Below are 17,019 nucleotides of genomic sequence, written 5' to 3' on the forward strand. Positions count from 1 at the left end.
CCACGATACAGTCTTTCTATTCGATCGACAACCGGGGAAAGGGTGTGCGGGGTCACGCTCCTCCGATTTAAGCGTCCCCGCAAATTGCGGCCTTTTGACACACATTTCGGGATGAGGTGGCGGCCCTTACCCACCGACGCACGTTTACCGTTAGCTGGACCGTGCGTCGTGACGAGGAGACGTATATACACATTGTGTCCCCGGTGGATCGGGATGTCACAATGCAGAAAGGGTACTACCCGACGGCACAGCCCCCTTCTTTGGACATTATTACGGAAGGGTTGGCCACGGCCTTCCTGCATCTGCACCCTGCATCCACCCACACGGCCACTGGCTATTGACCATATGACATGCTGACCAACATCCCGATGTTTTCAAAAGACTGGCTCTCAACCTGGTTCGCCTCGATTCTTTGTACCCCCGATAGTTTCTATTTTAGACGGTACGCGCGAAGTAGTGGGCGTATCCTGATCAACAACGTTCATTTTCCATCGACACGTTGCAAACGTATATGTACTGTTAAAAAGACATTCGGTCGGGTTGTTTTTAGAGCATTGGAATAGTTCTAGGAAAATTGTGCCCAATTATGAAATTTAATAGAGTACGTTCTATTGACACTTTGACAGTCAGATTAATACGCATAGGAAATTATTAACATAGAGATCAAATTGGTGTGAAAGAAACGTAGACTTGTAAACCAAGATTTTCTTCCATTGTATTTATTGTCTTAACATTCTAACCTCATTTCGTATAATTGCCTTAGTGCAAATATGAATTTTTGGCACAGGACGAAAAAATGGTATTTGTGTTATATGTATGAGTTACAAGGCAGTCGAAATATTACGAACAAATACTAAGGCGAATGTTCCTCATCGAATTTTATAACGGGGAAGCAACACGGAAACAAACGAAATGAGAACCTACTAAGAATCGAATCCCCCACAGGGGATGACGATTCCGCGTGATCGTTATCGGGCTCGTGCTAGCTGGATTCCAAGTCCATCGACTATTTCGCGTCACACCGGGCAAGCACAACATCCAATCGCCCAATACAAAGGTTAAAATAGCATTATTCCCAAATCTCCGAAGAGGCTCGTAACACGACAGCCATCGATTGTAAAAGAACCGACAAAAAAGTGTAGATATAAATTGCTTTAATCCGTATACAACGTTGGGGGGTGGTGGGAGCGGGCGAAAAGTGAATTTTTCATGTACCCGTCCCGAGAATGGTCGTTAACTAATTTAAACCGTTTTCGAAGTCAGAGGCGAAGTTAATCCGTTACGCTATAATCGAGTTTTCCTTAATCCAACCGACCCCCTCCCCCGTCTGCCAGTTCCACCCGTTGTAAACGGGGCCCAGCCGGAGTAGAATTCGCGTGTAATAAAAATCGAAACGACGGTATTTTTCGTCGCTCTGGCTCAGCCCGGCCGAAAAAGTCCTCGGCAAAAGCCTCCGGCCCGGCTGCTTTTATTGCGTTAGGAGGACGCGTATGTACCTGACTCGAGTGCACGAGGAAGCGAGCATTACCATTTACGACCTTTCTCGTCCTTTATTCGACACCATGGATCCAGGGGCCCCCGATGGCCTCGTCAACGAAACCGGTTGCTTTATTACGGTTTTCCGCAATAATCACGGTTTCTTTGTCGATTGCATTTCGCCCTGATAGTTTTGCCTGTTCGCCGCGTTGCTCGAATTTTCGTTCCCATTTAATTAGAGGTGCCCCCTTGTTGGCCTTCACCCCTCCTCAAGGGGGTGTAAAAAAATGTCAAGCGCAGACCTTCCATGGACGAAGAAATTGGGGAAAAACGGTACAGACGAAGAGTTTTTAGTATTCTCAGAGGGGGACACAATATTTCCTTTTTCGAATGGAAAAGGTTAATCCGGCGAAAGAGAATGGCGTCGGGGTACAGTTAAAGGACGACAACAAAATGGAACAACGGTACCAAAACGCAGAAACCTTCCGAGCAAACTGTGTGCCACTCTTTCCGAGGACCTCTCAAACAAATAGCATGCAAACGTTTTCGACCTAGTCTCTAGAGATTCTCAACTCTTTACCGTACGGCTTAGTAATCGGACACTGAACGATCTCTGCTCTCGAATGTTTTGTCCTCGGTTCGGTGCTTTCCTAGTTTCAGCTTGCACGGTTTTACCCGGTTTTTGGGCAGTGGGCACACGTTGTGACCTGGGTTTGTATATAATCCTGCGTGAACCCTTTACCAAAGTCTCCATAAAACAAGTCTACTTTTTAACACACAACAACAACTACAAGATTTGTTACCCGATGAAAAGTAATAATTTCCTTAATTACACCAAAGTGACCAAGGAAGTTCCTAATATGATTTTTCTTCTATTAACTACTGAATACAGATCCCACAATTCATTAACACCCTGTACGTACACAATGCATGCTGTCACAACAGACGAAGTGACCGCCCAGCAAACAATTTTTTCCAGAGTTTTCCGAGGATCCCCGATGATCTTTGTGGGAAAATAAGATGTATCGGTAAGTTGTTTATACAGAAAGGTATTCAAGGGAGAGGCAACGCCTCAATACCACAGCCGATGAAAGGAGAGCACTCGGTCAAGGAATAAAAATTCATTCTTGAAGATCGGACCGAGGGCGTGTCGTACGGAAACTCTGAACGAAAAGAGAGGAAAGCTCCCGACGAGAGAAAGGGTTTCCCGCGGGAGAGAAGAAGGCGTGCGCGGGGACCGGAAGTAAGCAAATCTCGAAAGTCTGTTGGCAAAACTTGGCCGGTGGTCCCGACCGCAAGATAAATCGAAAAGTAATTGCTACCGAGACGACGCTCGCCTCGAACGTCTTAATGTCTCTTTCTACCATTATACTTCGACTCTCTTTTTTTTTGTAAACGTTCTTGGACAGCTACGGTGTCGGATTCTATTAAAAGGCCTAATGTCCGTCCGGGGACGAGCTGACGGTAGGACCTCCCGCCAGGACTTCTTCCTATTCTGCATGGAATTGATAAATAATTAATTTAAACTGTTGCATAGGATGTTTATTTTCATCTCACATTACTTTTATTAACTTCGGTGATATTAGGTGTACGTAAAGGTAATCAATTATTTCTTCTTCATAAACTGGTATCGGAGGTTAAATTTAAAATACCTTTCTACCCTTTCCTTCTATCAGAATTACTACGAACATTGTAGGACGAGAACAAATATCATTGAGACAGAATTTAAATATCAATTTGACTAAATATAGTGCATTACTTACTGTTCATATTTAAACAATTTTCGCGCCATTAGTTAGAAATGTTCATTTATTTAATATTGTCCACACACCGGTGAAATCCGTGTCTTTTCTTTTTAAATTCATTAATGACAACTTTCCAATTTTTGAAGTTGAAATTTATACGTAAAGGTACAAGGTACAGATATTTAAAAATCTAATTTTCACGTGCCGAATATTTATTAATATTAATACAATTTAAAATTCGGCTTTGACAGTTACAAAATCTCTTAAATATTTATTCCTTGGTGCGTGTATCCTATTGTCGAAACGACCAGACGTTTAAAAAGTGAACCTATATAATTTTATTCATTCATCGAAGCCTAAAAATTATACGATTATGTTGTTATGGCATTCTACATTTTCCTTTATTCCGTAGATAGCCGGTTTAAAGAGACTACTGTTTGAATTAAGTAAAAGTTCCACGCAACAGCTATACACTGTCGAATTTCAGTGCGCACTGGATCGTCGATCGTGCATTGTCACGTCTCACAGCAATCTCGATCGCTGTATGCACGGAACTTAATTAAATAGCACGGGGTCCACATAACCCGTAATGAGTTTGCAGCATGTATACCGTCTCTGGCCCTTTGTGCCGTCGTTGTCTTCGCGGCTACGTAAAGGCAAGTTCGTAAGCGATTGTCGCTGTTAACGAACGGTTGACACGAAACTGGCGGAGAGGTTTTATTGCACGTTAGAGGGAATTTCTACTTTCTACCTGCCGCCGTCACTGGGCCATACTGACCGTTGAATACGAAAACCATTCGGCCCTTTCAACGAACGCCACACAATGTCCATTGATGCGTTATGATCATCCCTACCCTTCAACATTTCGCGATTACCGTAATCGAACATGCTTCTCTCCTTTTTTTGTCATCATTTTCGTGGAAATCCTATCACCACCCGGTATAGATCCCTGCTTATACCCAGAATATTAATCTTTTTAAACGAACTTAGCTGTTAAAACTGTTTCTTTTTTAACGCGATTAGGTACGTAAACAGCATAATAACGTCGGCTATTGTGAACGGATGGAACAATAACAACTTACCGAGGCCTCCCAACAATACGCGCGTTTCGTCCTTCCTCTTTACCTCGGTAGGGCCCTAAAGCAATTTAATTTCTACGGAACTGAAAGCACGCTAATTATCGATTATGACTTGTCGGTTCCGACCGCTCTAGAAATCAACCGGGCTACCATACTCCGTTACGAATTCACTGTTTGTGTAAGCGTTTCGCAAAGGGTCGCAAGGTCGAGATTATTTAACGTCGAAGCGAGTTATTCGACAGACAATCGCAGCGATCGCAAATGAAAACATTGAACCACCTTCCAGGAAACATTATCGTTATCGAATACGCTCGAATCGAGAAGAATTCATGAACGACCAACGAGATTTGGTCTTGCGTTATGTTGCCTCGAATTATCGGCGACTTTCTATTTGTCATTTACGTTATCTAACGTTGCGCTCAAACAATCGGACTAAAGTCACCGATAATTCAACGATTGCGTCGATTAGCTAGCTAGCGATCTGTGAGTGTCGATCGGGGCTCTCGTACCCCACGAATTCAGAGAAATCTCGTGGACCTCTCGAAACAATTGATAGCATCGATTCTTGATGACCAAGAGAGTTATTAAGGGTTGTATACACTGCGTGGCATAACTATAAAACCACCCTAAAATTTTCAATTTTTATATATTGTGGTTAAAATAAGAACGAACCACTTCTTTTTTCCATTTCATATTCGATCGTATGTTTGGTTCGTTTTTATTTTAACTACAATACATAAGAATTGAAAATTTCAGGGTGGTTTTATAGTTATGCCACGCAGTGTAGTAGATTGTATAGTAAACAACGAATAAACTGTATGGATGTGAATAGAAAACGTAATGGTAGACATGTTAGACGGTCCATTCTGTAAAAGAATAATGAAAAAATTCATTTGTTAGGTTTACCATAGTTTTCTTATAAAAAATACAGCACGAGAATCATGAAAGTGTTTATAAATTGTTTACAATTCATCGAATAGACTGAATTAGTATAACTCGGAAACGGGGCTAAAGCAGGTCAACTTTTTATATGTGTCCCCTTTTTTCACTAGTATTAAATTTTATGAAACGTTCCGTATACCCGTTCCTACCCATTCTCCCCTTGGAATGCTCTAGGTAATTAGCGGATTTTATTACCCGGTAAACGATACAATTAATATTCTGTTATTACACCGTAGAGCATTCCATCTTTCTGTAAAGCGAAAAGACAAAGGCAGGGTTTTCGTCGAAAATCTTTACAAATCGTATTTTCTTGTTATAACGATTTAACATTTACCGTAACAAGATATAATTATTTAATTCTATAAATACTATCATCAATCTACCCCTGGCGATATGGTAAATTCGGGAATCCGCATAACGAAACGACGATCGCTATTATACGAAACGTATAGGGAGGAACATGTGCCCCCGCGAAATGACCCAAAAATCTGTGTACCATTTTCCATTTCACTGTCCCCAGGGGGAAACCGATCGGGCCGCAACGGGGCAATTTCGAGCGATTCCATTGGTGCGTGAATGGAGACGTTTCCACGGCAAATCATCGCGGGAGGATTTTGCATCGACGTACCGTTACATCGGTTTGTGTGTGTGTGTCCGTTCTGCGGTGGCCCACGGAGCAGATGCAAATGGCGCATTCATCTGTCGTCGGGCCCCGACGGGGCCACGGGAAAAATCGCAAATAACGGGTTGCGGTCGTTCGTCGTGCACCATAGAAATGTGGGTTATGTGGCCGAAAGAGCAAAAATTTGTATACACGGAGAAAAGGAGGCGGTGCGGGTGAATTGAGACGCCCGAGGGGGTTGCATTTCTATGGACGACACGACGTTTTAACGGGGCCCGAAGCGAAAGACTAAATTTGGCGTGATCTTGGGACGACGACATAATGAGACGTCTTTACTGTATCGTGGCCATAACTGTACCTTCGCTTTTCCCATCACCGTGTCTTCTCCCTTTTCTCCATACTTTTCTCACACTCGGGGCTTTCCTCGAAACTCCCGCGAAGAACCACTGATCGACTACCGAAATATACTATGCACGGTAATTAATACTGTTGATGTGCCAAAAATATAATAACCCCTCAGAAACCACGGGATTTCGAATTTTTGATGATTGAGAATTTGAAGAGAACAGAAGCCTAATTAGAATTCATAACACATATTGTTTAGGATGATATTTCCTCAGAAATTCAATGGTAATAACAGCACAAGTAAGAAATAAATTTAAACTATAAAAATTTGTCATAAAGGAATGGTAAATTTCAAAACAGACGAGACACTGTTTCGCTGATGCAAATTGCACTGAACTGGCGTCTGAGGGTAAAACCTTAGACAAGAGTCGAATTTTCGCTTCTTAACTACGGATTATCAGCTACACGTAAGCTTCCTGTAAATGGACGATCAAACGAGACTAAAGTAAATCTAGTTAAAGTTTCAGAACGGAGTCCGCAAAGGCCACCCGTTCTCGAGAACGGAAGCCAGGGAGAAGACAATGGCGAACCGACGAAAGACCGACCGGCCCGAGAATCGTCGGAACGATTAACGGACGGACTTGCATAGTCGCCGATGAAACTGAACCATTAGTCAGCACTGTTCGAAAAAAGAAAGAGAGGCCCCATCTTCCCGGGCGCGTACGGATGAAAATCGTCCCCATATGTTGTCCATACTTAACGAGCGAGGACCGACTGGGAAAGATCCATCAACGGCAACGAGCCTCAAGGTGTAAGCTTGAAACTACTCCGAGAACCATATCCCTCCACCCTGATGGACATCCGAAGATTTCGCAAATTTTACTCGGCCGCAACGCTTTCGCCGGTTAATTTATGGGCACTTTACGCAAATTCCGCGATTCCCCGCATCCCTTTCGTCGGTTGTAAATCACGTGACACGGGCCAGAAACAATGGGGCCTTTGGCGAAATGCTACGGGAACTAGAGAAGGAAAGGCCCGAGAACGAAAGGGTTACGCGGAGATACAGTGTACACTCAGGTCGTACCGGACGGGTTAAGGCGTCCGAAACGGGGAAAAGACACCCCGCCGTTGCGGATACCGGGCTACCAAACGTCGTTGGAAAACTTTTCGTCGACCGTACGGCAAATAAGCGAACACGCCCGGTAGGATTTCGTAGGACGAACCGATGGGGGGGAGAGGATTTAGTGTGTCACAACCGGTAACTGGATTTTTGGAAATCCTGAGCCCACGAAGACCACACCGACGGACGACTTAATTTAGCGGGATTCGATTGTTCGGGGGTCAAGAAGCTGCTGCAATCGATGTCTTTCGCCATTGACGTCAACAGACGAGACTACGACCGCGACAGGTACACGTTCAGTTTCACGACTACCGGGAACTATAAATCTAGACGCAACGTTCGTGTTTCACGAGCGAGATGGACTATGGCATTGGCCTCTTAACAGCACGCCCACTGTGTCTCGTACTATAGCCGAGTCTATTGTTTTTAAAAAGATTCGATTTCTCGGTGCATGAAATTACGACGTTGTTCTTGGTAGATGGGATCTAGGCCGATTAGGCCGAGAAACCGATCTTTTTGAGGTTCGTCGTTGAAAGGGTGGATTAAAAATAGTTTGAGCTGCTGCTAATTGTATCTGTATACCCTTTGAATACTTTTTGAGTGTTTTTTTTAGTAATTTTCGGAAGGTTTTTAATGTAATATTTTGGAGTGTTGTGTCTAGCTTCAGATAATTCCCTGCTGGCAAGCTATATGTTTTTAATTACTTTCATTCTGTGATTGGATATTAAATAATATCCAGCGTTAGATACTGGATAATAAGTGAGCTCTAGAAAACAATTTTCTACACGCAAATCTAATACAACATAGCACGTTGTAAGATTGAACGTACATATTTATTCCACTATTCTAATTAATATACAGAAAACTAATTTTGTTTGTTAAACAGTGATAATAAACAAATTTCGAACGTCCTTCCTAAGACATTCAATGTTCTATAATAAAGTCTAACTCTTCATAGTAAAACCGTCCTACAATATCGTCGCTAATAACCAAATCTAAGCAGTTGATGCGACGTTAAAATTCTTAAATAAAAAAAATATTACCACTTAAATTGTTTCAACATTTGAATTTCAAGTTCTTAATATCAACAGAAAATTATTTTTGTTAAACTTCCACCAATAACTATATCGCCGATACTAATTTTGGAAACTATTCCAAAATTGATTGAATAATAAGAATGATAGAGTTATGTAAACGTATTAATAACACACAATGAACGAATTATTGAACGCCTCGGACGAAAATATATTAAAAAAAAAAACAGAAGTTATTGTCGACTCTACCCGGTATCACCGATGGAATCATTCGATTGTAAATACGAGCGAGTACACGTCCTTAAACGCGCAATCGTGTCGACGTAATTACGTGAACGCGTCGTACTGCAAACATTTTGAAAATATAGGAAGTGGCGAACGCGTGCCAGTCCCACCCCGGCGCTATGGTCATCCGTAAGTCCGCTCCCCACCATTTTCTAAGGAGACCTCCTACCCCCCGGGTCTTGTAAGGGTTGGCCGGTATATAAGCGAAACTACACCCCCTCTCGTTCTAAACGATTTTGGCGATTCGCTGTGTGAGCACGATTTTACCCGAAAAATTGTGACGAGCCCGCTCTCGGTCATTCGAAGTGTTTTTCTCCGTACGTCTACGACTTGGCAGATTCTCGAGAATTTCGGGAAACGCGTACGATCCGAAATCCACGATTACAGTGTTGTGATACTAGTGACCGGTGCTCTGACCTTGGATTAATAATTAGGTAAGAGAGAATTCTTGTGTACGATATAGCAGTCGCTCGGTGTACGTAGACGAATACGAAACTTGCGTAATCAGTGTACCCTGTTCGTCCGTTGATACTTGAACGTTAAAGGCGGTTTCGATCGCAGGATATTTCTGCTTTTTCCCCCGTTTAATTGTCGGACGAAGAAACCCCGTTGTTGCTCAAGTCTCGTTTTCGTTTTCATTAGTGTAATGGGCAATTTTCTAAAGTGTATCGATACAGTTATCACTCGTTGCGCTCGCATTTTCGTTAGCTTTCTACGATTTCGATAGAGCCTTATCGATAATCTAGACGCAATAACGTCTATTTAGCTGCTATTACTTTCTTTTATCGCGATCGCCTTCCGGCGAACGGTGTCCAATTAATATCGATAGTGTATTCGTAGAAATCGAAAGTTGCGTGGAAATCAGTGCAAATCGGAGACAAGCTGTCGATTCACGCGGACAGCTTTTAAGTGCATGGATTTTTTTTTTTAATTACCCGACACTGTTTTTCTGCTCTAGGTGGTGGACTGTTAGAAAATGGAGGCGTACACCGGGCCGTTGGTGGGGAACCTGCAGGCGTTGGACTTCACCGCAGAATCCATCGAGTCGCCGATTCTCGATCTTTCGTGCAAGAAGCAAACCCCGATGACGTCAGACGGATCGATCTCGTCCGGTTCGCGATCGAATTCGCCCGCCAGCACCGAGAAACAACAACAAATCGGCCATTATTCCGATTCCGAACGAAAGAGTCCTTTCGAAGGGCGGACGTTCATGGTGACACCGCCGTCGGAGTCCGACTCGCCGAAGAAAACTAAATACGAGCCGATTTACAATTGCTCGAACGTGACGACCAGCAACAATATGATCGGTCAACCTGCTGGATTCCCGGTTCTACCGATGAATCTTCCAATTCCAGTCGTTCCTACGGTTTTACCAACGTTGTTCACGCAAAACAACGGATCGGTTCAACCGATTCAAATGGTCGGCACTTCCGCTTCGTCGACCACCACCACCACGACTCCTCCTGTCAAAGACGTGGCGTTATCCGCCGCGAATTCGGAATCTGGCAAAAAGGCTCCGAGGCCTTTCAAAGCGTACCCAAAAGATCCGTTGTCGTTGACCATGGGGGCGACTGAGATGATGTACGATCCAAACTCGAACGAGGCGTACTCTGAGTTCCGGAAACGGATGCTGGACTCTGTCAGACGATCGAACGAGGGAACGAACATTAAAATGCGAAGAGTTACCAAGAGCCCTGGCTTACCGACTAGTACCGTTGATGAGAAAGATGCGGCCTACTGGGAGAGGAGAAGGAAGAACAACGAAGCCGCGAAACGATCCAGGGATGCCAGGAGGGCGAAGGAAGACGAAATCGCTATCAGGGCAGCGTTCTTGGAACAGGAGAACATGAAATTGAAGTACGAATTGGTAGCGCTCAGGAACGAAACGGCGAAACTCAGATGTATGGTTTATTCCAGTTAAGTTTTAGAGTAGCTTGTATAAAGTTGTTGATGTTCTTCGAGTGCTCGTGAAGAATTAAATTAATTTTGTCGAGCACTGGTTCAGGGAGGTCGTATTTGTCGCTGATGAAAGTAGCTGAATATGCGATTTTGTATAAATTTTATACTGTATTTTGTTAAGTAACTTAGCAATGGGTACATCTGCCATTGTTCTGCCATTCTTTTTGTTTTTTTTTTATTTGGTAGGTTTCAGGTATGCGACAGAAGTATTTTGCCATGTTGTTTTACTAGTTTTTCTTTTTGAGTTTAAGATTTTCAGATCTAGATCATTGTAATATATTATGTACAAAGTGTTTGGATGAGATAGTATAAGGGGAAATTGTTTTCCATGGATGTATGAATTCTTGTGCCATTCAGTAATGTTACAGTCATTCACAAGTTGCCTAGTACCACCGAGTTGTTCATAAGGTAACGAAGATTGTGCCAGATAGGCTATCTGATATTAACTTTACCAAAGTATAAAGACTTAAGAGTTTCTCTGTGCCACTGTTACGCGTACTTTAAGCTGAAAGTATTCTACATATTATGGGCAAATCAAAACAAACCGAATTTATGTAATGAATTATGTGTATAGTGAATGAAATGATCAAGGAGAAACATGTAAATAACTGAAGGTAGAGTAGGAATTATGTGAGATGCAAAAATTTTTTAAGCTACATTGTACATACAAATATTGTTGCGATATTTAAAATATATTTATAATAAAACAAATGCTTTAAAAGAATGTGATTTATTATAAAATATTTTTCTTCTACTATACAAAGTTTATCATGTTAGTAAGCAGTATCATTTGGGTAATGATTCTGCAAGGTCCATCATACATTCTGTCTCAAGGACATTCTTTTCATTACTTTGATTCTTAGTAAGTGCCTTTGTATATGATTTTTGTACTTGTCGGGGAACAAAATGTAGAGAAGACGGATTATTCGTAGGTTTTGAGGAAGTTGATGGACTGTCATTAATGATAGAATTTACGGGCACTGTGCTTTTCATTGCAGGCATAAACATTTTAGTTTTTTGATTTTTATTTAACTGAGGTTTCTTATTCTTTGGCTGTTTCTTTTCATGCTCAGGCTGATCGATTTCCATTTTATCTTTTTGTTCTTTTTTCACAGAATGAGAAGCATTATCGAAACGAAAATTTTTAGGGAACATGTGTATATTTATACAATGATCCTTTCTCTCAACTGGATCATTAAATTTTAAGTCACATTCAGAAACATAACATTGATACTATAAAGAAAATATAAATATTAACAAGTGGTTTAACACACGTAACATAATAAGAATTAAATAATTACCATTGGTTGTTTTGTAGATAATACTTGAAAGAAACTGTCATGAGTTTCTTGAATATGAATGTCTAATAATCTAGAATTGTGCAATGATTTCTTACACTCTGAACAAACGTAACGATGATTACTATTATAGTGCATTTCAAAATCAACCAATGTTTTAAATGTGGTTATACAACCAGTAGCATAACAAGGAAATTCTTTTATACTGAAACGAAGAGTAGTAAGTCATTATTATTGAAACAATACTAAAGTTGTATTGTTGTGAGGTTATGCAATCATTGTAAATAAATATAAAATAGAAAAAAAATTTATTTACGGTTCGTGACACAATTCTTCATCGATATCAACGGTGACGCCCTTGCGTTGAAAAATTTTGCAAGCCCGGTATGAATCTTCAAAAAATGGATCATCTATGGGTCTTAATCCTACACCTATATTTTGTAAAAACACTTCCATCTTTTCAATAATACTGCCTCAAGTAACAGTTTATAAAAATATACGATTTGTAGTATTAATACATTCAGTACTATATTTTACATTTATTTATTAAAATAATAAAATTCAAGCACTCTGACATACTATCATACACACTCACTTCGCGACAGTGGCGCGCTCTGCTCGCTTAGTGTCGTATTCAAATATCGAGTTATCGATATGGTTGCAGTAACCAATATTATTTCGATAATCGAAATTTCAAGAACGTTCTGGATCAGTAAAAGTTTAGTGCGCGTTACGGAAGGAGGACCGTATAAAGTCGTGTTAAATAAATTTAAAAAGTGATGAAAAAGTGTTAATTACGCGATAAGTTAAGTGTCATTAGCTTCCTTGACATGTCTGGGTACGAATTGCAACACAGGGCACAAAGACGTTTCAAATTAATGAAGGACAGCAATTGGTAAGTGAAACATACTTTTTTCCTCTAACGGTTTTCCATGTTAAATTTCAATGTTGTCTATTTTATGTCATTAACTTATATTACTTCGAATGTGCGATCATACAGAAATATTGTCATTAAGAAATTGTTAGTTCAGATAGTTGAATGAAATAGGATATGTAGTTTTATATTTACAAAATGATAGTAATTTATTCGACAAGTAAGCGAGTCTTCAAATTTTCTAGAATTTCAGCCATCTTATTCTCCAGTTCGTTACGTCGATGCATTTCTTCTCGCTTGTCCTGTAACATATTTTTAAGTATTATAAAGTATAATTGAAATTAGTACGTATCAATATAAATACAGTGTTCTTTTTAGGGAATAATACAATTTTCTGCATTAATAAAATTAATATTTGTTTCTCTTTTATGATAGTTTCGTACAGTAAATTTATTCAAAATTTACAACGTCTTTTATTAAAGTATTACAATAGTTACTTTGTAAATGCATTCATTTTTAAATAATATAAATTATATCCTTATATAATGCTGACTTATATTAGCATGACGGTTTAGTGGACATTCAAGGACATTCAATGTTATCGTAAAAATACGAAAATTATTGATTTGTTATTTAACGTAGATTAATTGTTACTTAAAACTTGCAATAATAACATACGTACCCATTTACGGTGGGACACTCAGTAAACAATCCAAAAGTATTAATTATTATAATACATGAACAAAATCAACGTAACCCATTGGTCCATTCGCTTCAACCTCTTTTCGTTCCGAAATATCCAAACTGGGTGCTCCATCCGTGTAACTTTCGGCTTTGACTTTCTCGCTTCTGTTTTCCGGTTCACTGGCAAATTTCGTGAAACTTTCGTCATAGCGATAAACGTCGTATTGCGGCACAGCTACGCCTATCATTGCTCCATTGTCTATTCTTTGATTGAAATCGTAATCCATCCCAGGAAAATGAAAGAAACCTGGTGCAGGTCCATCGAACGCAATCGGCGGTACAAACTTTGATGCCTCGACTTGAAACTCTCGCGTATTATGATTTTTATCATTAAACGTCTGAGCATTTTTTACAGGAGATCTCTCGGTGTAGTAAATGCCAGCAACAGGCTCAGTTTTTTCAGTACTGCGCTTCAAAGACTCAAACCTTTTCGAAGACGAGTTTGGTGTCGGCCTTTGGGTGGAATGCACTATTTCAATTTTTTGTCGGTTCCCGTTTCCGTAGTTGTCGTTTGAAGTATATTTATACCGTTCCCAAAAGTCCGGTACATCATTTCCCTGATGAAGATGCTGATGTGGTTTTTCAACCATATCTTTAGAATACGTTCTATTCTGTTGGTTTACCGACTCGGTAGGTTGTCTTGGAGACACTGTTTGACTTTCAGAGCCTTCTTTGAACTTCTCATAGAAACTATTCTGTGGGTCATCTCCACTTCTCTGTCTTGAACTACGAGTAGTTGTATGTCTTTCACCTTTCTGATCTGTTATTTCATCACGAGATTCAACTTTACGATTAACATCCGAAGACTTGATATACGTTTGTCCTGATATTTCGGGAGGAACGTCTGTATCAATAGTACTATCCAGAAGAAAGTCGAACGGTGGTGGCCACATTTTTATTTCCTTTTGCTCACCTTCATGAAGCCTTTTGGGCAGTTCTCGGTTCAAGACATTTGCTTTAGGCTGTAGATTCTCTTTCTTTGGTCTTCTTGCGTCTTTGCTCGAAACCTTTTTAGTACTTTCTCGATTTGTCCCGTTATTAGTTCTGTTCCGTTTTTCGACGGTGGGAACTCCAGATTTCGCCTCTTCCGTTTCCTCAGGGGCGGATAAGTACCGAGCTGGTACAATCAGAGGCATGAACTTGCTGAAATCTACTTCCTCTTCCGACTTAGGGTCATCCAGCGCCGATTGATTTTCGTCATCGGATGGAAATTTGTTGGATAACTTGTCAGACTTGGTAGATGTGTCTTGCTCAGAACTTTTTAGATCATCCTTCCTCTTTGTATCTGTGTCTTCCTCTAAACTATATTCTTCGTATTTGTTCGTAGCAGGTAGGTTGTACTCATCCCTTCCTTTCTCATTACTCGCGTCTTCGTCTTCGTCAGAACTCGACGAATCTTCTACCTTCGGGTTCTCCTTCGAATCAGGACGCTCGAACGAACTGTAAACGTGCCTGAATTTGCTGAAGAAATTCGCAAACCTGTCCTCTAATTCGCTGCTATTGAGAGGCTCTCCGTAACTATTCTTGAGCTGTTCTGGCCATTGGTGTTCATCGTCGCCGCTGAGAGGCAACGGTTCATTCTGTCCAACATTAGTGTAATTATCACTCACTGAAAAGTCCTCCTCTTGCTTAAACGGCTTATAGTCTTTCTCATAATCTCGATACCTTTCATCTTCGCTTTCCTCCGACTCCTTTGCCCCCTGACTCGAATATCCAGGAGTCCTATCCTCATCCTGGTATTTTTCCCTGGAATTGTCTTCATCCGTCGACGAATGCCCTTTGCCACTGCATCCAGAATCGTCATTTCCTTGGGTCTGTTTTCCCCGATTCCGGAATTCTTTATCATCCTCTGCACTATAATTATTATCCTTCGAACGATTCTTGTATCGTTCCTGTTGTCTCAATCTCTCTGCTTGTTCAGCCTGCTTGCGTTCCAGTTCGGCTAGTCTCTGCTCGTACTCCTTCTTCCAAAAGGGTTCATCCGTGGGGGTGTACCTGTTCGGTAGTGGCTGTGATTTCACGTTCTTTGGATCCTTGATCGACTCACTTTGCAGCGTCAGCTTCACCGAGCTCTCGTTCTTCCTGTTCACCGTCTCCTGCTCTTTGCGGGTGGGAACGAACCGAATCGGTTTGGGGTAGGACAGCTTAATATCCAGCGGGGGAATCTCTGGTAGAGGCGGTTGCCGCATCACGGGTAATGGGATGTGCACCAAAAGAGGAGATTCCGGTTGCCTAGAGTCAGGGGTTCTCGGATCGAGCGGAAGCGGCGTTGATGCAGGGGATGTGGCGTTCGTCATAGGGGTTGAAGTGTTACTTCCCCCATGGAAAATCTGCTCGTACTCCTGCAAATGATTTAGAACACTGCCGTTGTTACCGAAGTTCAGCACACCCGTGAATCTGATTGTTTCGCGTTGCCGAGCCGCGGCTGTCGAGGATGTTTGAGATGAGTTGGACGAAGACGATTGGTTAGCCGCTAACGGGGTTGCTCCTCCATCCGTAGGTGGATCGGAATTCGGATTAGATAACGCGGCCACTTGGATACCGTCCACATTGTAGCCAAAAACTTGCGCCAATCCCGAAAGGATTAAACCCAATGCACGTTTGTCCCTTTGACTGTCCTCTTCCAAAGATCCGTGATGTTCATGCGATTCGAATGGTTCTGAAGGATTTAAAGTTGATCGATCGTTCCTGTCATCATTTTCATAAGAAACAGCGAACGTGCACGATAAGCACAAACAACACAAAACGTACAATGTCCTAAGTTTCATCTTTGACGCTTGAAGCACTTTTTCTGTTAGGTAGCTGATTACACTTTATATGCACTGACCGCAGTTGAACACTGTGCCATGTTTCAGTCACGTTTATTCTGAGCCACTATTTTAGATCCTACATTTTATCGATGAACCGTGATCCTAGGTTGTAGTTTAGAGAATGAGATTACTGTACAGTTTTTGATATATTCGATTGATTTATATGATTAAGAATCGAACGAGGGATTCCATCACGTGACGAAGTTTTACGCGATTCGCAGCACAGTACTGTCAAACTTGGGAAGTCCCCGCGTACTGTCCACCGACCGTCTTGCTCTAGACGTCGTTAAACAAAAGTGTCCTATGGCGGGGATGAATTTTTGCATAACGTCGGAAAGAAATGTCGAGTTTCTCCTCAATTGCACAGACCTGCCCGTTGATTTGCGGCAACTGAAGCGGCACGGTACACCGCGGGAAAGAAACGCCGCGGAATACTGCAGAATCTGACGGTGGTTGTTTCTTTAGGCGTAACACAATAGATTCTAGGTATAATTGCACGCGTCGTCGCGGGGACGCAATTACGCGAGGCAACCGGCCATCGTTCTTTTAATTAACTGAAAGTACGGTCTGTCATCTGCTAATTATTTTGGAGTTCATTGTACGTAGCGTTTTATCAATTTTTGGAATAATGTAGGAAGGATGTCGTTCTCTGCTAATTATTTTAGAATTCACTGCAGATGGTGAAA

The 17,019-nt window shown here is 41.5% G+C and overlaps 3 protein-coding genes across 4 annotated transcripts; 1 reads left to right on the forward strand and 2 right to left on the reverse strand.

Annotated features, from left to right (window-relative positions):
* The first annotated feature begins 8,650 nt into the window (after positions 1–8,650).
* On the forward strand, positions 8,651–10,579 carry LOC107189411 (cell death specification protein 2). Of its 2 annotated transcripts, none has more exons than XM_015577936.1 (2): positions 8,651–9,082; positions 9,607–10,579. In XM_015577936.1, exon 2 carries the CDS (start codon positions 9,625–9,627, stop codon positions 10,567–10,569), a length of 945 nt encoding a protein of 314 aa, XP_015433422.1. In that variant the 5' UTR covers positions 8,651–9,082; positions 9,607–9,624; the 3' UTR covers positions 10,570–10,579. The 2 variants fall into 2 exon arrangements, with proteins under 2 accessions (XP_015433422.1, XP_015433423.1); XM_015577937.1 differs by lacking the exon at positions 8,651–9,082 and adding an exon at positions 9,179–9,291.
* An 814-nt stretch (positions 10,580–11,393) lies between these two features.
* On the reverse strand, positions 11,394–12,368 carry LOC107189402 (zinc finger protein 511). Its single transcript, XM_015577927.1, has 3 exons — positions 12,222–12,368; positions 11,909–12,110; positions 11,394–11,840 (listed from the first exon to the last, which is right to left on the reverse strand). Exons 1-3 carry the CDS (start codon positions 12,359–12,361, stop codon positions 11,394–11,396), a joined length of 789 nt encoding a protein of 262 aa, XP_015433413.1. The 5' UTR covers positions 12,362–12,368.
* A 1,139-nt stretch (positions 12,369–13,507) lies between these two features.
* LOC107189403 lies at positions 13,508–16,291 on the reverse strand. The gene has a single exon (XM_015577928.1). It carries the CDS (start codon positions 16,289–16,291, stop codon positions 13,508–13,510), a length of 2,784 nt encoding a protein of 927 aa, XP_015433414.1.
* Between the last annotated feature and the right edge of the window lie 728 nt (positions 16,292–17,019).

The sequence above is a fragment of the Dufourea novaeangliae genome, unplaced genomic scaffold (assembly GCF_001272555.1).
Source record: "Dufourea novaeangliae isolate 0120121106 unplaced genomic scaffold, ASM127255v1 scaffold147, whole genome shotgun sequence".
NCBI lineage: Eukaryota > Metazoa > Arthropoda > Insecta > Hymenoptera > Halictidae > Dufourea > Dufourea novaeangliae.

Bases quoted from the DNA above. Each gene is read 5' to 3' on its own strand.
- LOC107189411 (XM_015577936.1), top strand. From the start codon at position 9,625: ATGGAGGCGTACACCGGGCCGTTGGTGGGGAACCTGCAGGCGTTGGAC.
- LOC107189402 (XM_015577927.1), bottom strand. From the start codon at position 12,361: ATGGAAGTGTTTTTACAAAATATAGGTGTAGGATTAAGACCCATAGAT. The intron at 12,111-12,221 runs GTAAATAAATTT...TCTTCGTTTCAG, and splicing joins GAAGAATTGTGTCACGAACC to TATAAAAGAATTTCCTTGTT. The intron at 11,841-11,908 runs GTAATTATTTAA...TTTTCTTTATAG, and splicing joins TATCTACAAAACAACCAATG to TATCAATGTTATGTTTCTGA.
- LOC107189403 (XM_015577928.1), bottom strand. From the start codon at position 16,291: ATGAAACTTAGGACATTGTACGTTTTGTGTTGTTTGTGCTTATCGTGC.